Source organism: Diabrotica undecimpunctata, chromosome 7 (assembly GCF_040954645.1).
Source record: "Diabrotica undecimpunctata isolate CICGRU chromosome 7, icDiaUnde3, whole genome shotgun sequence".
In the NCBI taxonomy this organism is placed as follows: Eukaryota; Metazoa; Arthropoda; class Insecta; order Coleoptera; family Chrysomelidae; genus Diabrotica; species Diabrotica undecimpunctata.
In genome coordinates, this window is record NC_092809.1 from 36,726,476 (window position 1) to 36,753,455 (window position 26,980).

The 26,980-nt window shown below is 31.9% G+C and overlaps 1 protein-coding gene across 10 annotated transcripts in view; it reads left to right on the forward strand.

Moving 5' to 3' along the window:
• Positions 1-26,980, forward strand: part of rg (A kinase anchor protein rugose) — a 742,603-nt gene that overhangs the window by 163,442 nt on the left and 552,181 nt on the right. For 7 of the 10 annotated variants that reach the window (XM_072537071.1, XM_072537077.1, XM_072537078.1 and 4 more), the window contains exons 8-10: positions 2,285-2,431; positions 17,890-18,018; positions 24,927-25,067. In XM_072537071.1, the coding sequence (XP_072393172.1) occupies positions 2,285-2,431; positions 17,890-18,018; positions 24,927-25,067 (417 nt within the window). The remainder of the gene's footprint in view (positions 1-2,284; positions 2,432-17,889; positions 18,019-24,926; positions 25,068-26,980) is intronic. The other 3 variants (XM_072537074.1, XM_072537080.1, XM_072537076.1) reach the window with 1 other exon arrangement.

The following is a 26,980-nucleotide window of genomic DNA, read 5'->3' on the forward strand; positions in this document are numbered from 1 at the left end:
AAAAGAAATAAAGAAATTGTTTTAGAAAATACACTGGATATTGCTTAAATATTACATATAAAGAATTATTAACTTACCCCATTGAAGATTTAACTATATAAATGAATAAAATCAAAATAAATTGGAATAAAATAATTATTTGAAGAAAAATAACAAACATGTGACGTCTATAACGTTAGACTATCTTTATTTGGTTTCAGTCGAGGAATGATCTATTGATGGGATGTTTCCAGTTGTTCGGAAAATATGCATATTTTAGGCAGAATCTGTATAATACAGCAGAGAGCATTATTTTGTTTTTAATAAATATTAAATTGTTCTATAAATATTTAAATAAAATCATATTCACAAATGTCAATTAAATCATCCATTCACAAAATTAAATGCAACCTAAAACCGGAAAAAGTACCACTCTAACTGCAATCGCATGAAATCAAAATAATGGCCGAATTGATAAATGCATTCGGGCATATACGAAAATAAAAATGAATCTAACCGACCACACAAATATCATTTTGGATTAAATATGTATTTCATTTGTTTTAATTTTAATATAAATTTGTGGACAACGTTGACTCGCTGTCAACTAATTATATTATTGGAAATGGCATTAACTCAAATTGTAATGAAAATTTATTAATTGGATTTAGATTATTCGTTGGAGAAAGAAATCGACGAAAGATAATTTTATTTTGAATGCATGGATGTATATCGATAACACACACCTCCTCTATAGAGGCCGTTTTTAAGACAAAAAATTAGGTATTTTCCTAAATTCCATTAAAAACAGATTTTATATGCACAAAAACCCACAAAATAAACTGAAGCGTTGATTGGGACTGCGACTATTGACTAGGAAGATTGTTCTAATACATACGCTCTTCACAAGGTCGCCGTTAAAATCTATTTAGTTATATATTATTAGTAATGTAGGCTTCGTATAAATATAAATATACATTTATAGTACTACCGTCTTAATAAGTGACTTAATTGATTAATATTCAGCTCGGCGAGATGAAAGATATGAATTGCTCCAAACCATATTGGAAAGCTCTTGTTGCTTCATATAGATGTCGCTACTAGCGTATTGAGGCAGTTATTGTTACTATAACTGACAAATACCAGACTGCCTTTCATTCACTTTGAACTTCCTCAAGTATTCCTGATAAGGAGTTGAATAAATCAAAATACTTATAGAACAATGGTGGAATTCGAATTGTAATGAAATACAATCTCTTACTTTCATTTTAACGTCTTTACTCTACGTAAAGAGTGAGAAATATAGTGTTTTTAAGGGTGAACTGTGGATTCATGTCGGAAGAAAAGGTAGGTACTTCTAGCATCGTTCAATAGTAGCCTCCAGTAAGAAGCTTTGAAATTGCGGTTCACCTAATTCACTATCGAAAAGAAGTCTTCTGACTTCTTGTTGCTTCGTAGATATATATATATATATATATATATATATATATATATATATATATATATATATATATATATATATATATATATATATATATATATATATATATATATGTAAAAGATTAAAAAATCTTTTAGCGAAAGCTGCTATCGCTTTATTGAATTAAATGCCTAAATATATGGCCTACGAGGACAAATTCGTTAAACTTTCCGTGCTCGAATCGGTATCAATAAAGTGTTATGATCATTTCGGCCTATCCCAGCCTCATCAGACACTTGGGCTGATACAAATTCAAACTCGGAAAGTCCAACGAATGTCTCCCCAAAACTTCACTACAACAGTAGTTAGCTTACAAAGGCGCCATCTGCTTTGGCGGCCGTGAACGAAAAACGATATGATAATATCCTCTGTGCTATGCGAAATATGTAAAAGATTAAATCTTTTAGCGAAAGCTGCTATCGCTATTGAATGCTATTGAATTAAATGGCCAAATATATGGCCTAGGAGGACAAATTCGTTAAACTTCCCTAGGGAGAGTTGGGATATATATATATATATATATATATATATATATATATATATATATATATATATATATATATATATACATATACATATATATTATTACTTTTTAACATCTGGCAAGACACAATCATCCCTGTGATTTAAGTAACACTAATAAATGAACTTACAATTATTAAAAATATAATTAACTATTTAACTGAAACATGTATACACCATTTACTCTAACCTAATATATGTCACTAATGCCGCAAGTGGTTACTATAACTATTTCGGAAATTAAAAAAAAAATCAGAATAAACGCCTTGTAAATTATTATTTAACAAATCTCTTCTTTTACAGGTTTTTGATAAATGTTATATCGGCGCGACGCCGGAATTGGACGAGGAACGAGTATTTTGCGGTCAGATGTCGGCAATTTATCTCTTCAGCGAGGCCTTAACAACGCATCAGATATGCGCCATGCATAGGTTAGGACCTGGATATAAAGTAAGTCGAACATTAATTCGAAGCAACAGCGTAGTAGATAAACTTTGTTTTATGAAATATTGGGAACACGATGCGGAGTTACAGCAGATATTTTGATAGTGCGGACAATTATTTTTCGTGTATCGTGAACAAGATATTTTTTATGTTTTATTTTACGAGGATAGACTAGAAATATGCCGTGGATAAAGAAAATATTTGACTTAGCATTGCAACGTGAAATAACTTATTATTTCACGTCATTACATAAAGTTTCACGTCAAAAAGTCGAATCAGAGTTGTGCATTAATATGTCAAAAATTGATGATCATCATGCTCGACTCTACTCTAGATGAGTCTTGGCCGCGTTTACTATTTTCCACCTCTGTTGCTGGTCTTGTGCAGTTCCCTCTTCAGATCTCCAATGATTGTATTTCCATTTTGCATAGATCGGTTGTTTTTCTTTGTGTATTCCTTCCATCTTGTTCCTGAGCGACCAACTTACCTTTTACCGTTAGGTCTTTCCCAAAATGTTGTCGTATTCTTGTTGATGATGAAATATTGAACTTATTTCATAATGCCAACACTGACCAAGAAACAAATTCAAGATAACATCGCCAACATCAACGCGGCGAGCATGAGACTTTTGTGGGTCCTTTTATTCCACTCCTCTGCATTCCCTATGCATACGGTACACTATGAGTAAAAGAAATGAACTTCGGTATAAAATATCGTATAAGAATGACTATTTTACGGGAAATAATGTAGGGATTCAAAATGAAAATGGCAATAGTATTTTCTCAATAAATACTATTCGGGATAATGGAAATACCTTTTGAAATTCGAATCGGGTCTCACTATGTGCATTATAAAATTGAAAATGTATTATACCGGGCGGACACAAAATGTAGATGGACCAACTAACAAATATTTTCTAAAATGAAAATAAACACGGCTAAATGAGAGGACCTCTAATGCAATGTGGGTATTTGAAAATTGATTCTAAAAAAGTGGCGGATTTGCACGCTACACACCCCCCATCTCGGAAAAAAAAATTTACAAATATTGGAAATTTTTTTAATAAAACAAATAAAAAAGATAAAGAAGACGAAGAAAATATGGAAAGAAGAAGAAAAAATAATTGAAATTAAAAGTGAAATTAACAGCCATGGAGGAAGAAAGAGAACAAAAACAAAACGGAATAATATATCGGAAGAAGATTCAAAATTCTTATATAACAGTATCCTCAGGAGATTGCAGAAAAAAAAAATAAACAAAAAGAAAAAAGATTAATCACCACTAACTAGATTTAAAAGGCATTACTCATTTGCAGCACTATCAAGTGAATGAGAAAAAAAAATGTAAATAGATTCACCAATAAATTATTAGTAAATACAAGAAAAAATATAGTATAGTATAAATTGCAATAATAAAAACCCAAAAACCCCAAAATATTAAATAAATATTCACTACATAAGTACATGTATTTATCAGTAACCTAACGTAATATAGCATTACCATACAATAAAAAAAAAATATTTTCACCGTGCACTAAAGCAACACGACTCTAAAATGAAAATTTGACCATCAGCACAATGTAATGGAAAAATTCCTAGATAATATTTAAATAGGTAAGTGCTCTTCTTACTGTATTTAAAAAACCAGGCCGTCCATAGACTAAAGCCTCAGGGAAACATAAATGATACATCCAGTATCCATTTATGCGATAGAGTAGCATTCTTGCTCACTCTCAAGTGTAAATTAATGTTCCTAACAAGGATACATCAAGTTGAAGTGTCTAACGACCACTTCTTATAATAAAGACTGTCACAATCGTCACAAGTCTAAGGATTCTCTACAGATATCCTAAAATTTACTCATTCTAACTGAACTGGTAAAGGTAAGCATATATATAAAAACTGATACCCATTATAATACCAGTACAGAATAGTGCATGAAATTTATAAATTTACCACTTATTTCTAAGCAAGTCAAAAATTGAGATAACTAACACTAAACACGTGAGAGAACAAAAACAATAACGAATTTAACAAATTAACGATTTAGAAAACCTCGCTTTGAAATCTATGTCTTGATGAATATGTTTTGTTGTTTAAGAAAATTATAGTCTTGGTATCCAGATGGAAAGCAAACAAAGTGGATAAAGCTCATAAATATAAGAGACAAAACCAGTATCAACAAGAAGCCAGGCGCCAGCATTTAGATGAAAATGAAAAAGTAGTAAGCAAGATTACAAGTATACAAAAAATTCGCAAGAAAAAAAAATAAAGCATAGGTATTAATTCCTGAAAGGAGTGATCGTGATTACACAAGAAGAAAACTATAGCATAATGCACTGAAAATCCAAAAGAATAATACGCAAGAGGGTGTATGGTTTTAGCAAAAACCAACAAAAATGACTCCAAAACGCCATGAAATTACACTCAGAGATCTCAATCGAGTATAGCATAATAACATTTGAGTTTCAGACAGAAAGAGGGATATAATTTTACGCAAAAATACATCACAGGCCTAAGCACAGTGAGAAAAACCACTAAAAATAAAGCGAGTTAAACGTAACCGCTAAAAAAAACGTAAAATATATAATAAAATGGCCAAAAATGAAAAAAAAAACTAAAGCATAATAGCATGGAAGCTATACATACATGTACTAAGCAAAGCTATTCAAGTGTAAACTGAACATCAAAGTACTAAGCGAAAACTACAAGAACAAGCAACTACGAGAACAAATCAAACTAAATACAAATTTATAATTTCAAGCAAGATTGATGAAATCAAAAAAGCAAAGAGTAACTGGCAAAATGTTAATCCGCACAAAAAATTAAGTTACTGAACTATCATCATCAGAGTTGGTAACATCTAACTTGATATCTCTCACATGAAAGTTTCCAAGATCTACACCATTAACATCTTTAAGGTTGTAGACTAATGGAGAAATAACTTTATTGATAATACATGGTACAAATTTCGGAGCTAACTTAACTGAGAAATTATCAACAGCTTACGACTGAACAAAATTCTTTTTCCAAACCCTATCACCAACATGAAATTGTACATCCCTTTTCCGGAGATTGTAACGTTTAGAATTTGCAACATGAGCCTGACGTAACCTTTTCTGGACCATTGCAAAGAGAGGGGATAACTCGTCGGCAGGCCTAGGAGTAAATAACTCGTTGTTAATTTTTAACGCATTATTCGCTCTTTCCTCAATGATGCCAAAAAAGGATCCGTCAGTTGGGATGTTTCTGGCGAAGGTCAGAAAAGAAGGAGAAAACTTTGTAACTTCGTGTTTGGCAAGACGGATTGCCTGGGCTATTTTGAAGATTTCTTTATCCCATTCTTTATGATCATCATGAATAAAAGAACGAATAGCTGTAACAATGGTTTTATTTACCCTTTCAGTAGGATTTATCTCAGCAAAGTATCTAGCGTTATACCATATCTTTTGAACATTATATTTGGACATGAGGTCTTTAAAGTCTTTGGAAATAAATTGTGGACCATTGTCAACTGCAAAAATCTGAGGGACGCCAAAAATGAGAAAAACTTGGTTTTCTATGAACTTGACAATACCCTTAGATGTTGCTGAAGACATGGGATGTACAAATATAAACTTGGTAAACCAATCTACAACCACTAGAAGGTAACGGTTACCATTTTTTGACCTTGGGTATGGTCCTAACAAGTCAGCAGACAAAAATTGAAACGGGAAATTAATATCTCGATATTTTCCAATCTTCCCTGCAGGCGATAGATTAGAAGACTTTGAACGGCAACATATTTTGCATTTAGAAATATACCTAATGACATAAGCTCTCATTTTAGGCCAATAGTAAAGCTCAGAAACTCTAGCTAAGGTTTTAGAAATGCCTAAGTGTGCAGCTGTAGGCTCATCATGATACATTCTGAGAATATCTTGTCTGTGAGATGTGGGAACAAAAATTTTCCATTCCGGAGAAGCGTCTGAGAACTTAGAGTTTGAAAAAACATGTTTGTAAATAACATTACCTTGCACTTTAAACGAAGGATACAAGTCGGGATTACTAATAATTTTATTTAATAATGAACTATACCAAGCATCTGCTTTTAAGTTATTTAAATTAAGAATTGCAATATTTGAATACGTTTCAGGAATCCTTGATAATGAATCAGCCACTACATTTAATGATCCACTACGATGAACCACATCGAACTTATGTGACGACAATTTCATAATCCACCTAGCCAATCGTGGAGAGGGGTTTTTCATTGTAAAAAGCCACTGTAGAGAACTGTGGTCTGAAATCACAGTAAATTCAGTACCTTCGATATAACCTCTGAATTTTTCAATCGATAAAAGAATTGCAAGGAGTTCTTTTTCGGTAGTGCTGTACTTACGCTGACACTTGTTCAATGTTTTGCTAAAATAAGCAATTGGATGTTCAAATCCATCTTCTTTTTGAAAAAGCACGCCTCCAACACCTAAATTACTAGCATCACAAGCTAGGAAAAATTTCTTGCTAAAGTCTGGGCTTGCAAGGATCGGAGCAGTGGTTAGAAGATCTTTAACCTTAGTAAAAGCTTCATCAGCTTGACTATTCCACGAAATGGGTTGACCTTTCTTTTTACCTTTTAAAAGATCTGAAATCGGAGCACAAACTGTACTAAAGTTGGGAAGAAAACGACGATAATAACCAATCAAACCAATGAGACGACGGATTTGAGTAGAAGTTTTTGGAACGGGATCGGGCCCCACATTGGGCGCCAATTTTGTCGTATTCTTGTTGATGATGAAATATTGAACTTATTTCATAATGCCAACACTGACCAAGAAACAAATTCAAGATAACATCGCCAACATCAACGCGGCGAGCATGAGACTTTTGTGGGTCCTTTTATTCCACTCCTCTGCATTCCCTATGCATACTGTACACTATGAGTAAAAGAAATGAACTTCGGTATAAAATATCGTATAAGAATGACTATTTTACGGGAAATAATGTAGGGATTCAAAATGAAAATGGCAATAGTATTTTCTCAATAAATACTATTCGGGATAATGGAAATACCTTTTGAAATTCGAATCGGGTCTCACTATGTGCATTATAAAATTGAAAATGTATTATACCGGGCGGACACAAAATGTAGATGGACCAACTAACAAATATTTTCTAAAATGAAAATAAACACGGCTAAATGAGAGGACCTCTAATGCAATGTGGGTATTTGAAAATTGATTCCAAAAAAGGGGCGGATTTGCACGCTACAATGTTTTATTAAGTAGTCTTTCATCACTTGATTTTAGTACATATCCCGCCCATCTTATTGAATTTGTTCTTTTCCCTATTGTCTCATCTCTACAATTCTCAAAGACAGTCCGCAATCTCTTCCGTTTCTATATACTCGAATACTCGAACATTCCAATACGAATACTTTTGATCCTTCACGCTAGTTCAGCATTTGAAAAATGGATGCCGACAGAGATTGTAAAGAATTTGAGTATTAGTGATCAGATAAAAGATAATACGCCTATTATTATCAACGATCAATGTTTTTCGTATGCGACGGTAAAGAATTAGATTTTAATCTTCAAAAAGCGTAAATTTTCGGTTGAAGATGAAGAGCCTGTGCGAAGGCTAATTTCTATGTCTACTATTTCAAGTATCGATGCAGTTCATGGTACCATATTATCAGACCGAATTGAGTTTAATATCGTCAAATATCTGAGGCAATGATCTCGTTCTCGTCGATTTGGACAAGATCACCAAAAATTGGAAACTATAACTCGAATTCGGTCTAGACAAGAACTTGATCACGAAAGAAGTTAAGTCAAGAGAGAAACAATCACTCATTGACAACACCATAGTACAAGAAACAGAGATGAAGTGGATAAGATAAAAGTGGATGTAAGGGTAAAAAAGATCCATGAAACAGGCAGTGACGATTACATTCCTAGGATCTTGGAAACGTGGGAAAAATTTGTGCAAATTTGGAGAAAAAATGGAGAAAAATATAAAAGCATTATTTTACAGAACACTGAACAATATAAGAAACAACAACAAGACAAAATTGATAAGAATACAACAAGGAAAGAATAATATTAACCGACAATAAAGACGTAATGGACAGATGGAGGAAACATTTTGAGCAATTGCTAAATGTAGAGCGAAACAGAAAATAGCAGAAAAAGAAAACAAAGTAATGGGAAGATACAAGGAAAATTGTGGTAACACAGAAGCTATAAAGGAAGAAGAACAAGAAGAAGAAGTAAGGAAGGTAAATATTGGAAAGGCCTCAGAGAGCGATGAAATAAGTCCTGAAATGTTTAAATATAAAATGGAGAAAAAAACAAAGAAAAAAATACTATATGTATATAATTTGCGGATGAAATAAATATAAAAAGAGGAGTGGGACAATGCTGTATACTATCGCGTTTATTCTTTATTTTCTTTCCTTTCCTTTCTTACAATTTCCTTTCTTGGCCTTCTAACAGTCCTGACGTTTACACCATGGTTTCCAAACCAATTTTTTGTGGTTCTCACCTTAAGACAGGCCGCTTCTGCTGAAAAATATAATTCTCGCCAACATTTAATTTCACAATGCTTTGTAGTAGGCAAGTATTTGGTGATATTTCGCAGCATTTAGGGTATCCTCAATAAATTCATAACATCCTAACCCTCAACAGGATAGCCATAGAACCCCAACACATCACTCCTTTAGGAAATTTTACAGTCGTTTGAAACAGTTCTCATGAAAAGCCTCATGCTTAGTCCAAGTAACTCGTTTGCAGTGATCACCAACACATACGTGGAATTTTGATTCGTCACTAAAAATAACTTTTTGCCCACATGAGCCTGGCTGGCTTTTGTTTTGCTTTAAACAGTAGCTCTTCCTTTGCATATAGTATAATTATAAGAATCTTATAAGAAAATATAATTTATTAAACTTCGAGTACACTTATAAACTGTTACCTGTAATTTCTTTTCGCTGTCTACTTGTCTTATCTAGTTTGGTTTTTCCAATCCTATCCTTATGACATTAATAGGTTATATGGGTTAAATGAAGAATATTAATTACGTTTTGTAATTATTTATCATTTAAAGTATTGCTTTATAGCATTATTATCATATTTAATAAAAAATAATAATCAAACAGTCAAACACCTGAATGAATTTGTTATATATTTTAATTTGTCCGATTATATAGTTGTTAGGTTTCGTATACAATAAAGGTAGACTTCATCTAGTGAAGACAACGTGTATCAATTCCCCATTAACTACTTAGAACTGCCAACCTGAACCATCTATCAAAGTTGAATATTATCCTACTTCCAGCATTATACTCCCTAACAATCCTGTGTTATTATCAACTTTAAGAAAACTAAGAATTTTTGAAATTTACTATCAGTCACTTTTTCGGCTAAGAAACGGTTAACGGGCAGTAATTTTCATAATTTTTTAATGATTTAACACTTTTATGGCTTTGTTTACTACTCCATATCTCTTTACAGAATAAAACTAAGCGAACATTCCGTTTCCGATCAAAACGAAGACCAACATCCATTTGTTTCTCTGTACTAACCGAACGTAAACGTATTGAGATTCGTATTGAGATCTCCCTCGTAGCTAAAATTGTATTTTAATCAAAAGCTGCTTCATATTTTACTGCTGTAATAAAAAAATAATATTCCTCTTATGGAACAGAAAGCAGCTAAAGATAAAAGCCGTTAATGAAGCGTTTGAGATATTTTGTGTCAACTGCGAATTAAATTTTTACGTCACATTTATGAGACAAGGGAAGTATAATGCAGATTTTTTTAGTACATCCTAAAAGGGATTTACCAAAAACAAGTATAACTTGTTTATGGATAGTAAATCTCGTTTTACGCGTTTTTCTTTCGCCAGGATATAAAAACAGAAACGGAGAACTGTTTCTTTATGTGCGGATGGATCCGTCGAGAAATGTCGTTGATAAATTATACCGCGATATGTGCCTCTGGTGTTGTTTCAATAAAAATAACCACTCAGGTAGATTACCATTTAAATAAGATATTAGCATATAATTTTCGTTGTTCGTTGTCATTCTACGTCACCTTCGTTATGATACAAATATACAGGGTGGTCCTTAAGTAATTGTACAAAAAGAAACAGTAGATTCTACACTTTAAAATATTACGATTTAAGCCAAATTGCTTTAATAAAATGTTGATATTAAGAAAGATACAGGGTGTTAAAGTGCAAAATTAAAATTTTATTTTTCGCTATAGTATATTTGAAGAATAAGCTGGAGTAAATTCTCAGAAAAAAAACTAAATTGTTAAGCATATTTTAGTACGTGTGCTTTTCGTACAACGTCAATATTTTAGCTTATTTTACGTTAGGATTGACGATTTAGATAAAAATTTTTCCATGTCACATGGACTATCGTAAAATTTAAATACCTGCTATTGTTAGAACTGTGTAGGCTAGGGATGATTCAGCTGGTCATAGGCGTACTTTAAGGGTATTACATTATTCGTTTCGGTTTGTTAGATATTTAAACCATTTTCAAAGCATATTATATTTATATAAATCTGTTTATTTTAGTAACGTTATTTATGGTTATTTTTGTCGGTATGATAATGACCCATTAATAATAATCTAATAGTTTAGATAGAAAAAGTCGATTAGCGAAAGATGGTTTCTGATAAATGTGAACGCTATCTTAAATAATATAAATTTCGATTTTGTTTGGAAAACCAATGATTAATAAAATGGTTAATGGTCTTTAAATAGTCATTCATTAATATCAGAAAATTTTTGTTCAGTCGATTATCAGCGAGTGAAGAGATCTAACACAGTTATTTTTTGCAAGAGTGAATACTGAGTTTATAGAATATGGAATTAACGTGTGATTATACACCAGTTAAAAAAAAGTTGAATCATTTATCACTTAACGAAAAGAGTGTTATCCTTAATGTTTACAATTATTTTAAGCAACACAATCCTTTCAATACTGTTGATAGTATAGTTGAAATTTTGTCTAAAGTAATGGGATATTCAAAATCAACTGTATAAAACATTTTAAAAGAGAAAAAATAAACTGGTATAACGCCACCCAAACCGAGACCAGGAAGACCAAAATCGTCGAAAGTGAATGTGGATGAATTTTTCAAAAATGCAATTCGTAGAATGGTCCACTCATTTTTTTTTAACAAACAAATACCAACTTTAAATAAAGTGTTACAAGCCATTAGCGACGATCCCGATTTACCCACAATAGGTAGAGACAAACTTTGGAAAGTTTTGCATTTGTAGGGAGAGTTTGGAAAGACAAAACTATAAAAACATGTCGACAAGCATTTCTGGAAGGATATTCAACTGGTTTCAAGGAACCAACAGGTAAAGGTCGACGATTAATTGTTACCCATATAGGTAGTATGAATGATTTCTTAAGGAGGGTTTACTTTTGTTTGAATCAAAAAAGACCTGTGATTATCACGAAGAGATCACGGGGACGTGTTTGAAGAATATTTCGAACAGATGATTGAATTCATACTTAAAAATTAAGTTATTGTGATGGACAGTGCAAGTTACCACTCTAGATTAGTTGAACGTTTACCAACTACTCAATGGAGGAAATATGAAATTGCAATGTGGTTAACTTCTAAGAATTTAATCTTTGACGATACAATGACAAAAGCAGAATTATTAGAGCTTGCTAAAATTAATAAACAAAATTATAAAAAATAAGTCATTGAGGAGATAGCCAAAAAACCAAGAATTGGAATACTTCGCCTCGTATCATTGCGAGCTAAATTCGATTGAATTAGTATGGGCCAAAGTTAAAGTTACTATTCTTTTTCATAAATTAATATCCGAAGTAACGACTGAACATTGGCAAAAATGTATTAATCACGTTATAAATATTGAGAAAAATATGTGGGAGCTTGATCATATAATAGATAGCAGTATAGAACCTATAATAATTCATCCCAGATCAAATAACACTTCGTCTGAAACAGAATATGAGGAAGCTTAACTTTAAACTGTAGCTCAGAAGTTTATTTTACATTTGAACTAATTACCGTCAACTTCATTGTTTATTTTTTATTTATTTTTTATTGCTAATATAATTTTCATTCTTATTTCCAATATTATTAGTATTAAGAATATTATTATTTATTAATAGGAATATAAAAAAAACTTACAGTTTTTGTGTATGTATTTTACGTTTCAGTATAATTTATTGTATTTTATTATTTTATTTTAACTGTATGTTTCACAAATAATAGAATTTTTATTCTTTTTATGCGTATCTTTTTATTTTAAACCAGTATTGGATTGGATTAATTTCTTTGTTCTAAATATCCAAATAAATTTAACGCAAACTTTTCTTTTAAGATTACATTTAGTTATAAGATGTGCACGCCTATGTATTTCGAGGTTCGAAGATGAGTATTCTGAGAATTTACTCCAGCTTATTCTTCAAATATACTATATAACTTTTATGTTTGTAAACATTTATGTATAAAAATGTACAACTGGGTACTTTTAAATATGAGAAATTTTAATGTGATGCACACTTTAATGTAACTGATAGAGGGCGCCCACTTATGCCACATATCTGGTATAAATTTGCACTTAATTTTTTTGTTCTTTAAGTTACCTGTATTTGGGATAAAAAATATTAAAGATACATTATTTTAACAAAAAAAGGTATACTTGTTTATAACTTCAAAACTCAACAGTTTTCGAGATAATCGCATTTTAAAAATCAGCTGCATAATTCTGATCTAAGGCAATTACTCCAGGCAACGAAGAAAAAATAGACAAAAACATTAATACTTCTGAATTTTGGTATAAAATACCTTTAACTAAAGTTAATAATTAACGAAATATTAAATAAAATAAATATATCAGCAGGATAATTAATAATAGAATTTGACAAAATAACAGAATAATGGGATTTTACATCAAACATTTTACGTTTTATGTTAAATTAAAGTCATAAGAAAAACATTTTTTTTACAAACCAAATTAAGAAATAGTTAAACTAAATAACACAACTTTTTGCCAAAGTAAGTGCTTGATATGTCCTCCATTTTCTTTAATTCATTTGTCAATATATTCCATAAAAGATCGTCTCATATTAAATAGCATCATTGGTTCTAAAGAAACTGCTGCAGTATTTATTTCTTCCCATAGTTGGTTGCGAATGTTTATGGGATTCTTGTAGACACGTTGTTTTAATGCGCCACATACACCAAAATCAAGCGGATTAAATTCGGGGCTAGGTGGTGGCTATAATGTATAATGGATGAATATATTATTTTGGATACATATCCAAATCTTATGGTATATTATGAAACTACATCTTATTTGTTGCAGAAGTTAAATAATGTATTAAACTGTGATGTATCTCGTTTATTGGTTACTTATATACACACGGAATAACCTATTGATGACATTACTTATTTATATGATTACGTTACAGCTTACGAGTAACTATAATTACATCTCAAACAAATGGACTATTATGATTTACTAACGAACTAATATTATGCTGAAATAAATTGCCTGTGTATTTACTCTATTTATAACAATATCGGTTATTAGGACAACGATGATGTTTTTGTAAAAATGCTGAATCTTTCAGGTTGGATTTGTAACAAAAGTATTATGAAACAGGACACATATGTGTTATTCAATACCTGTGCTCTAGTTTCTATTTGTCCTAATAAAAATGGGTAAACAATTTATGTAGTGAACAATAAGTATTCTTTTCGGATTTTTTATGAATTAAATAATTATATCACCACATTGCCAAGGAATATGACTACCACGACCAATCCAACGTTCTTTCTCTCTAGAATGTGGTGTACCATCTTGCATAAACCACATATTTTGGGTTGTTAGCATTTTACAATAGAGAAAAAGTAATACAACGCCATTATAGAAACTTAAGAAGCGATAGCAAAGGGAAATTGTAAACATGATGACGGCCAACGTCTGAATACGGACACGGCACCTAAAGAAGAAGATGAAATATCTTTTCTCCAATAAGACATTTAGCACCCATAACAAAGCATTTTGTGATGTAACATTATCATCTTTGAGTTGTTTTAATAATAAACTATGAATTATGCTTATCTACAGGTATTCAGTGCTTTACCGGACAAATATCAAACTAAGAATTATTGTGCAGCTGACTTATAAAATGCATTTATCTCGAAAACGGTTGAATTTTCAGGTAACTAACAAGTATACCTTTTCTTTGTAAAAATAATATATCTTTAATATTGTTTAACACAAATAGAGTTAACTTAAAGAGCAAAAAAGTTAAGAGCAAATTTATGCCACACATGTAGCATATGTGGCGCCCTCTATTAGTTAAATTAAAGTAAGTATAAAATTATAATTTATCCTACTCAAAAGCATTCAACTGTAAATTTTTCTCCAAAAATATTTACAAACGTAAAAGTTAGAGCGAAAAATGAAATTTTAAATTTCTACTTTAACACCCGATTTTAAAATGTAGAATCTACGGTTTCTGTTTGTACAATTACTTAAGGACCACCCTGTAGAGTGGATAAAATGGGATTTTGCATCAAAGTGTGATTGCTAGAGGAGACGTAACGCGACTAGATTATTATATTAACACTAGAGATCCAACAAGAAAACTACACTAGGAAATTTTAAAATAACAATAAAACAGATTAAAAATCTGTAATCTATTTTTATTCAACAAATTCGAAAAGAATCCTTACTATTAAGATACACGACAAGAAGAGTTCCATTGTTTAAGCAATCCACAAATAATTTGCATATAGAACATTTTCGGAGCAATTCCTTAACTACTACAACTAACAATAACTACTTGCGCCCGAAGTGATCTGACTTACTTTTAGTAACCGTTTTTATAGATCGTTTTCTTAAGGTGTCGTGCATTTTTGCATGGGAGTCCACCGTACATTATCTAGCAGTATTACGAAGCATTTCATAACTATGGATTCCTGTTCATTCGCAAATATTACGCAGCCACGACGACATCTTTTTACGTCCTAGACATCTTTTTACCCTCTATCTTTCCTTCTAATACCAGTTGCAGAAAAGTGTGTCATTCTCCTCGTAATATGTGACTCTGTCCTTCCGTGATATTCTAACCATTCGGCGCAGACACCACATTTCAAAAACTTCCAAGTTTGTTAGTGGATCTGACCTTTAACCTCCATGCTTTCCTTTCGTACAAGAGAACAGGCCAAACGTAACGCGTTAGCATCTTGTATCTCAGGTTGAAATCTAACTTGCTATCAGTCAGAAATTTTAAAAAAGCATTGCTGGCTTATTCTATTGTGCTTTATTAGAGTCTTAGGGTCCCAATTAGCGTTTAGCAGGCAAATCAACTATTTAAACTGACTGACTTTCTTGAATTTTTCTCCATTTTCTGCAGCTACATATATCTTTGCATTTGGGTAATTATTTCTACCTATAACAATTGTTTTTGTCTTGTTGATATTTATTTTCAAACCCATAGTTTCACTTTCAAGAGTTAGGTCATTTAAAAGACATTAAAGATCTTCCATGTTATCTGCCACCATCGCTGTGTCATTGGCATACGTAGTGTTGTTAATAAATGTGCCGTTTACCTTGACACCTTTATTAGAGTATGGCTCTGCTTCTTCGAATGCTTTTTCGACGGATAAGTTAAGCAACATTGGAGACAGTAAACATCCTTGGCTTACTCCCTTTTTTTTAAATCTTTCGTTTCGTTGAAATTTTGAAGACGTACTGTTGCTGTCTTCAAAATTCAAACTGAAAAACATCCTTTATTTGTTCTAAACAATTCTATATTAATGTTTGCATATTAAAAATCGCCTCTCTCGTGTCAAGTCCATTTTTGAAACTAAAGTGACTCCAGCCACTGACCTCTTGTGTGTAGTATTCTCTAGAAAAGTTTTAAATTTAGAGCGAAGCCAATCTTTTGGAATCTGGCCCGTATCGTAGATATTGTTAAATAGCTTCACAATAATGGCTTGATTTTCTTCCTTAAGTAACTTGGTTGTTTCTGCATACATATCTGGTGTTGGGGTTTCATTAATTTTTACTAGTTTGATAGCGGGTGCAATCTCAGCTTTTGAAATAATTGGGTCATTCAAAATGTCTCCCAATTGTGGTGGTTTTGTGATCGTTGAACAAATTAGCTATATACATTTTCCAGGTATTAAGTATATCCCGAGCGTCCATTATTAGTTCATCTTGGACATTATGTATATCAGTGACTTGTTTCCTGTTAAAGATCTCAGCAATTTATAATATATATATATATATATATATATATATATATATATATATATATATATATAAACTATATATATATATATATATATAAACTATATATATATATATATATATATATATATATAATTATATAATTTATAATATATAATTATTTATAATATAATTTATAATATTAATATATAAATTATACATATATATATATATATATAACTTATATATATATATATATATATATATATATATATAAATTAATATATATATATATATATATATATATATATATATATATATATAAACGAAACTGGAAAACAGAGAAAAGACGATTGAAAAAAATGGTAGCAATGAGTACAGACCGCAAAAACTGAGAAGAAAAATAGGTCAGCAACAAACAATAAAATAAACAATCCGACGCCGAGAGCCATAGCAAACATTTTTGGAACAATTTTAGCTCAAAGAAGTCTAAAGACAATGTCCCCACAATTTACAAAAAACGACAGTTTCTACATTACCTTTCTTAAAAAAACGTGCTCAGGCCTTCAGGCTTCCTTAGCCTTCAAGTTGAGCCGCGATAGGGTTTTCGGTAACGTCTATAATTACACATAGGACAAAATGTATGTTCTACGTAGCTAGAATACGACGCACATCCTTGCGTAGATCGGTAACATGGCGATGTGAAGTATAATGTGTGTTTCTCGGCTAAGTTCAAAACGAATCGGGCTGCCGTTTTCATGTCGTGTGTTCATAAAATCAATGTAATTCGGATAGTCAAGTGACCTTGGCGGCACTAAGAAATTAGTCATTCTATACGAAATAACGAAGAATAAATCCAGTGTGTAACGGAAAATTAAACTCACGATGCACAATATTTATTTATTACTTTTATACTATTTATTTTATTATACTCTCCAAAACACTTTTTCAAACAAAAAATTAAAAGCACTGTCTTGTATAAGAATTATAAAGAGATCTATTATATAGAGATCTAGAAGAATATCGAATATTTTGCTAGCTAATGGAAGATCTGTTCTACACGCGTATAAATTTAGCGGCTAGTAATCAAAAATTTGGAACGGTAGACAAGACATATTCGAAGTCACTGCCGTTTAGAGTTGACTGGAATTTATTATAGGAGCGGTTTTCGCTACAATTGTAATAAAACATTCTGTATAATCCTTTATATTAACCATTTTTTGTTCTTTATAGAGCCAGTTTCGATTTGATAACGAGTGCAATATAAATTTGCCAGACAATCACAAAAGGGTGAGTGAAAATAGTGATCAGTTACCAGCATCTAGCATGCCTCTGCCTTTGACTGCAACAGATGCACGTTCCGTAAGCATTTTATTTGTTTATTTTTTATTTTTTTCGATTTTTTTTTTTTTGTAAATTAGTGCACGGATGAGTTTTAGAGCTAATCTCGCGAGAAGATAGAAGTTGATGTTGTTTTTGAGATGTAGCGAACAAAATTAGATAGAAAATAGTTACTTCATGATTGACGTAACTGTTTTGGTGGTGTTTTTTCCTGTATACTATTTCGAACACTTTAACAAAGGTGAATGATAAACAAATTTACAACGCATCGGTTTTTTTTAAGTTGAACATTCAAAATTACGTCCTGAGTTTTTTGTTATTCATTTCTGTTGAAAGTAGTCAATTGTATTGTTCCAGATTTTAAGTATTTAGAATCAGTAGTACATAGAGATGGTAGACATTCTGATGATATAGAAATGAAAATAGGTCGGGGAATGGAAGCAACCAAAGCACTTCATGGGTTAATATAAAACAACAGTCTCACCAAAGAAAACTTAAAAGAATTTTTCACAGCAGCTTGTAAGACATTACCCTATACCCAGCGGAAAAATGGCAACAACAATACGAAATAAAATAAGAACAGTTGAATTGGACTTTACCAGAAGATGTCTTTAAATGACCAGAAGGAACACAATAAGGACTGAGGAAATATAGAACCGGATGGAAGTAGAATGCTCAACAACAAAAAAATTATAAAACAGAGCACTCCAATGGTACGGTCATGTTCAAAGAATGCCTGGCCATAGGTGGCCAAAAAAAATAGAATGAGAACATCTAGAAAGAAGACGGAAAGAAAGGCCAACTATGAGATGGAAAAAAAGAAGTACTCAAAAGGTGCTAGCACTTAGCGTTAATGGTCCAGCATATCTGATGTTAATTGTGATATAAATTATCAAAACAAAACGGGGAGTGCCGACAGAAGTGAATACTTATATCGCGTTATTACTACATATATGTGGGTTAATAAAATTTTATGTCTGCTTATTACTGAATTATGAATATTTTTTTATAATAACACAATGCATTTAAGTTCTTTAAAATCCAACATTTTTTTTCTTTAAAAATGTTTGTTACTGATTTCATTAATTTTCAATATTGTTAAATATAATATAGAATTTATTGATCATTTACATTTTCATTATTATCTTGTATTTACGTTTAATTACTTCATTTTGATTAGCATTATATTTCATTATAACGGATTTAAAAAAAAACAAAAAACGGAATGTGGCACTCTGAGAGTGGCCGAGGAGGAGAAATGTTACTACTTTTATTTTAATTTACTTTATTTTATTGTATTTTATTTTATTTCATTTTATTTTATTCGAATCGATTTTATTTTAATTTAGTTCCTTTCAAATAATAAAAAAACCATGTCAAACCAAATCAAGTCATGTTCTTCGTATATGAAAAACAAAATAAATATTTATTGGAATATGGATTGTGATTAAATTTAAATTAAAACAAATCCAGGGTATGTCAAAATGGAAAACCCGAACAGTTATACAAATTTTTATTCTTTAGCTTTACAAAGTCTTTACTGATACTAATGGTCAAATAATCCAATCATTCAGCCAATCCCAATGTTTTAACCTACACCTTACATAAACCTTACTAAAATTAATTATGCCGGTAACAACACAAAATTCATTAAATGGACAGCGAGTTGGTCAAAACAACTTCCCTGTTGGAGTAATCCAGATATTAACTGTACCCTTATTTAGTTCACACCATACGACAGACAACAATTGGCAAACAGTAAACAACAACAAAACTATGAGAAGCCCAAAAGAAAGTGCGAAGGCCCAGCGACAAACCAAAATAAATAATTACTGGTTAGTCAGCTCAAACAGAAGCAACAACATATATGATAACCTAGAAAATAAAAATGATAACGAAGACATGTTAGATGAACAAACTAAAGAAAAAAGAAACCAAAATCACCTCCAATTTTTATTGCTAGGGTACAAAACATAAACCGCTAATTAAGATATTAAAGAAAATATGGTAGAGACATCTATCTACAGCCTAAATCTGGAGAAGCTTATACCATAATCATGAAAGCACTTATCGACAAGAAACAGAATTCCATACCTAAAGATGTTCATCACTCAAAATATATAGCAGACATTAAAGAAAACCTCAATCAACTGGGTCATGAAGTAGTAAATGTTTGGAACGTTAAGCAAAATAAAACTTTTATAAAGGAATTTTTAAATAAATTTTTTGTAATACTCGAACATGGTATACAGCCAGCTACCGGAATTTAGTTTCCTTGCGGATCTATATAATACTTTAGATTATGCATCTAGCAAACTCTTGTTCGAAGTAATTTACTTGATAAAACTGGAATGACACCAAAACAGTTATGGTTATTAAATAAATTTTCTGAAAACGATCAAAGATTTAGCTTTTTTATATATAAAAATTATTTATTACGACTCATTTTTTTGCATTGTGTTATTAAACTAGATTGATTGGTTTTGCTATACATATATTAGGCTTAGCAGTTATTTCGTAATATTTAAGTATGTCTGACAAATAAAGATAAATCAGAGAAATTTCTTTCTGTAATATTTATACCTTTCACTAGGTATATCACATTATACCATTAATACCTTTGTTTCTGTAAAGAATTTCAAAAAACTCCGTGTACCGTTTGTCTTTCCTATCGAGGTATTTCTTTTTTTTTGCGAATGTACGTCTCCTGTTTCAATGTAAAAAGTGTAAATTTAAAAATATTTAGTCCACAATCATAAACCTCATTATTGAGTTTTAAAAAAGTTTTGTTTTTGCGTATTACAAATAAAGAATGCAACACGTAGAGAAGGGGTCAGAATTTGACTCATTGAAATCGACACGTACCGATTTGTTTCACATATGGATTAATGTCTTCCCAAATTCGACAATTCTGTTTGTTGACATACCTATTAATCAAAAAATGCTCCTCATGGCTGAAAATGATTTTTCGATGTAGATTAGCGAACACACGTCCATATGTATGGTTTGTCCCTTTACTTTCAGCTCCTGGGTTAGTTGAATTTTGTACTGTATAACGGGCATTAACAGGGGTATAATTGGGGTAACGAGTATACCCATTACGAATTCATTTATTTCATACTTTGATTAACATTAGTATTTTCTTCTTCTTGTAGTTCCTTCTCCTATCGGAGGTTGGCTATCATCACAGCTATCCGTACCTTATTGGCGGCTGCTCTAAAAAGATCTAATGAGCTGCAACTATACCATTCTCTTAGGTTTCTCAGCCAGGAAATTCTTCGTCTTCCTATGGATCTTTTACCCTTGATTTTACCTTGCATTATGAGCCTTAATATCTCATATTTCGCACCTCTGGTAATGTGGTCTAAATATTCCAGCTGTCTTGTTTTGATGTGCTTTATGACCTCGCAATCCTTTTGTAGCCTTCTTACCACTTCTGCATTTGTAACTCGTTGGGTCCATGGTATTTTCAAAATCCTTCTATAGCACCACATCTCAAATGATTCCAACTTCTTTATATTATCAACTTTTAGTGCTCAGCTTTCCATTCCATACAACAAAGTCGAGAACACGTAGCATCTTAAGGCTCTTATCTTCAGATCCAGAGGAAGGTCTCGATTGACAAACATTGTTTTCATTTTTATAAATGCTTGTCTTGCAATTTCAATGCGTGTCCTTATTTCTCTACCTTGGTCATTGTTTTCATTTACCCAGGTTCCCAGATATTTGTAGTTATTCACTCTTTCTACTTGTTTTCCCTCGATATCTAACTTTCCTACTATATGTTGCTTAGAAATGATGATGAACTTGGTTTTCTTAACGTTCATTTGTAGTCCATATTTGATACTGACTTGATGTAATCTATTTACTAAGCGTTGCAATGCTTCTAGACTGTCTGCAAAATTAGCGGTGTCGTCTGCGAATCTTATGTTGTTTAAGATTTTTCCGTTTTTTGATATACCCTGTTGTTCCTCTGATATTGCTTCCTTAAAAATAGCTTCGCTGTACAGATTACATAACAATGGGGACACCACGCAACCCTGTCTAACACCTCTTTTGATTTCTATTGTTTCTGTTTCGACATTTTCGATTCTAACCTTGCTTTTTGATTCCTGTACAGATTGACAATAACCCGTATATCTCGACTATCCACATTCTTTTCTTTTAACAGTTTTACGAGTTTCTGATGTCGTATTCTATCAAAAGCCTTTTGATAAACTATAAAGCAGACATAGAGATCCTGGTTCATATCTAGTCGCCTTTGCGCGAGAACGTTAAAAGCGAACAGGGCCTCTCTTGTTCCTAGTCCTCCTCTGAATCCAAACTGGGTGTCATCTATATCTTCTAATTTTTTGTATAGTCTTGCATGTATTATTTTGAGAAATATCTTAAGTGTGCGGCTTATTAAGGAAATTGTTCTGTACTGGGAGCATTCTGTCGCTTGTACTAACTTTGGTAGTGTTACAAACGTGGACAGCAACCAATCTTGGGGTATTACTAGTGTTGTATATACTCTGTTGAACAGATCTAAAAGTATATGCAGTGTTTCTTCGTCGATGCATTTAATTAGCTCAGTGGGTATCTGATCTGGGCCTACTGATTTTGCGGTCTTTGCATTTCTAATTGCCTGTTCTAATTCGCACATTATTATTTTCGGTCCTGTTTGTTCCTGTAGTTCTTCTTGTATCATTCTATCATCGTCGAATAGTTTCATTATGTATTCTTGCCAAAATCTTAGTTTATCTTTGATGTGTGCAATGAGTTTACCATTATCATCTTTGAGTATCCCATAGTGTGCTCGTTTTTTGGTATTTGTTAGTTCTTTTATTTTTTTATGCATATTAAAGCTGTCGTATTTTCTGTCATACTCTTCTATTTCTATGCATTAATCTGTTATCCACTTTTCCTTTGCCTTTTTTATCTCTATTTTAATTCTACCTTGTAGTTCTTGATATTTTGGCTCATTTCTTCCTTTGGCTTTTCTCCTCTCTTCCATTAGTGCTAGAATTTCTGAAGTCATCCACTTCTGTTTTTTATTTGTCTTTTCAGGCTTTAAATTTTCTTCAGCAGCCTTTAGTAATGCCTCCCGAATATTGCTCCACTTTTCATTGACATCTTCTGATGTTAAGATTTCTTCTCCCACTTCTGTTAGATTTGAGTTGACCTGTTGGATCACTTTTTGATGTATTTCTCTTTTTCTTAATATTGTGTAATCAAACGTTGGTTTATTTTTAAGTATTACAATCTTTTTACGTTTCACGTGGATTCTAGCTATCAGCGGGTTATGGTCATAGTTGACATCTGCTCCTGGGTATGCTTTTACTGCTTTAATTGAGTTTTTGTATCTATCTTTGATTAATATATAGTCTATTTGATTTCTGACTATGCGGTCTTTGTTGTCTGCAGGAGATCTCCAAGTGTACAATCTTCTATCGGGTAGTTGGAACATTGTGTTCATTATTGCAAAATGTTCATTTTGACAAAAATCTATACTATTTATTCTACTATTTATTCTATATATTCTACTATATATTAATTAGTATTTTATTCTTCAATGATTTACACAACTAGCTTGCTCAGGTTCAATTGATCTATAATTGGCGTTGATTACACTCTCCATATCTCAGCGTAACTTAGATATACCATCTCCACAGTTGTACATTTCAACATCTCCCACTGTTGGTCAGTTGGTCTTGAGTAATGCTTTGACATTTTAATTTTATGGTTCTCCCGTTGACTGTGGAAATAACTGAACTGCTTGGATTATACCCCATTTATACACTCTGCTTTCAATTTTGATTTTTAATTTTAGTATTTTAATTTCATAGTTAGATTTCTTCTTTTCTACATTATTGATAGTGGTTGGTAGACCCTTTTATTGTAGTCAACCACTCAGTTTCTAATAGATTGTTTAGTCTATTTCTTGCATTCATACTTTACGTCCACTTTAGTTGCCCTCAAACTAACACCCTAATTATTATAAACAGGTTTGAGTGTGAGATCTGGATTATACAATCTACTTAAAATATTCTATATAATTTCATATTTCATCAGTTGATTTCCTAGTAGTGTCAGTTGGACCTTTGGTCAATGCTTAGTTTCATAGAATTTTGAAATGTACAGATCACATAACCATGATATGGACTGCCCATCCAAGCTGTCATATGTCACATGTCACCTTAACATTTCCGTTAAGACCAGGAGCCATTCTCTCTCCTGATGTCAACCATAATGTAGCTTCGCCTTTTAAAAAAATTTTAAACTGTTTGTCCTTCTGTAGTGTAGTGTAATGTACAATTTTATGTTTATGACATTCTCAACAGATTGTTAGATTGGCCAAAATTGCCAAGTAAGTCTAAAACGTTATATCACATAAAACTTTTATCAACCATCAACTTCGAGTTTTTTATCGAAGTTAATTTATTTTCTTCAGTTAAAAAAACGTTTCTCGGCTTATTTCAGATGCCCCTGAAGATGCTCTAGGAAGCGAAAGTACTTGGGCAAGATTTAATTAATTATATGTGCTCGATACTTGCCGTTCATTTGAACAAAATTCAATTATCAATCATACCCCGTACAAATTATTCCTGAAGTTTAATAGATTATACCATAATTTTGTACGGGAGCTTATTTGGCGCAAGATTTGAGTAATTTCGCCGTCTACTTCAGTACCTTATAAGTAGTATTACTTTGAATAATATTAACAAATCTCTTAAAGATTAGACAAACTTTTGGCAATACACTACAACATATATTTATAAAATACTTGTTACAGGTATACTTTTTCCTAAGAATTATGGGCTTACCCTCGTATTATCTTTACTGAAATACACAACGAACATATTATTCCGTAAATGTATTGAAACGGCTTCTCCTCGTACGAAAAGTGCATTTCGGAATTATTTTCTAATGTAATAATTTATATACAGGTTCTATATGACGGGAAGCTGTCAAGTGCGATCGTCTTCATGTACAACCCTGTGGCAACTGACACTCAGCTCTGTCTACAATCGGCCCCCAGGGGAAATATATCCTACTTCGTACATACACCACATGCCCTCATGTTGCAAGTAAGTAATAAAATTCTATACAACTTGTCGTTTGGTTTTCTAGATTGTTGCCGATTATGTTTTATATACCGAAATAAATGTAGAAATTGTTTGTAGAGTAGTAAAAATTTTTCTACCAAAAAAAGGAGAAAAAAATTACTGGTAACTAAAGGTTTTATGCAAACGTAGTTATACTTATCGAAGTATGTAGACATCGCCGAGGTATTTTTGTTTTTTTATACACAAGCCATTGTTAATGTGAATCAAAACCTATTGTATAAACTAGATCTAATGAATTATTATAATGTTATTAGCAGAAGTATACTCTACTATTATAGTGTAATGTGACTAAGTGATTAAGTGAAACAAAGCTCTCGAGGCCACGAGACATTCCAGAATTCATGATTGACACTTGATTATGGCTACTTTTGACCAGTTAGGATAGGTGACTTTGGATAACTAATTCCATTATTTGTTTGTTAGACTTAGACTTAGTTTGTTAGAAAGTTATTTGTCAGCTGTTTGGGAAACAACATAAACAATAACAACTTATACAATGCCCACTTCTTATTGTTGTTACAAATTCTCCGTAGATCATATCCTGACTCCAAACCGAGCGGACAATTTAAATGTTTTCTTATCAAATAGACTTAGAAAACTATAAACTCATCAAATCTTTGTAAATTTAAAAACAATTAAATAATTTAATTAACACTAACACTAAACAAACCTAAAGCAAAAGCAAACATGGAAGCTTGTCAAGCAGTGGAAAGAGAAATTGATAAAGTTTTTTCGAAGTTTGGAAATATAAATGAACACGCCAAAGGGTCCTCTGGGATCTCGTAAATTAACTAATTTATTTATAATGTTTCCAACTGGTAACGGGCCAGAATTTTACAACTATTTAGTTAGCCAACAAATGCAAAATGTAAACAGCCAGCCAATGCCAATCCATTATCCCCCAAACCAAATAAATTTTTGCCAACTAATGCAGATTCCAAACACACAGGGTCAATCACAAATGAACAAATACAGGGTTATCCACAAATCTCCTCACAAACACTAGGTATGCACAATATGCGAATAAACCAACCCACAATATCTTTCACCCAAATAGAAATAGCCACCAATACTACAGACTGTCATCAGCAAGAAATGACGAACCAGAAACTGCGAATATGTCACAAAAACCTCATGGCAAGTAGTTAAAACTACCAAACGCAGGAAAATCGGATCAAATGTGGAAACAGACAAAGATCATACCATTACACTATCAAACATATATAATACCCTAACGGATATCCAAGAAAATAAAACCAATCAAAATGAAACAGCGCCTAGAAATATAAACCACCACCAACATTTGTTTACGGTGTAAGCGACTTTCTAGAAGTGAGCAAACGATTTACAGAAATAGCTGAAGCTGAACATTACGAAACCAGGACGATAGCAAATAATACAGTCAAAATAAATTGTAGCATCCCAGAAATATGCAGATAGTTATCAAGATATATGAGAGAGAACAACATTATTCATCACACAAATCAACCAAAGGAAGTAATTAAGTATCTTCACCATTCACATGCAACAGAAGATATCAAAGAAGAACTGACAAAACTATGTCAAAAGGTAAGAAACATCATTAATGCTAAACATAGGATTACAAAAGAGCCCGTAAATATATTCTTTGTTGACCTTGAACCATCAGACAATAACCAAGATATTTATAGAATTCAGAAATTACAACACTGCAGTATACAAATTGAACCACTTATAAGAATCAAAAATATTATCCAATGGATGAGATGCCAATTATATGGTCATTCAAAACATATTGCAATAGACCATACGTATGCGTGAAATGTGGAGAGAGCACAGTACAGAAAGCTGTAAAAAGAACAAGAACACACCATCTACATGATGTCCTTTATGTG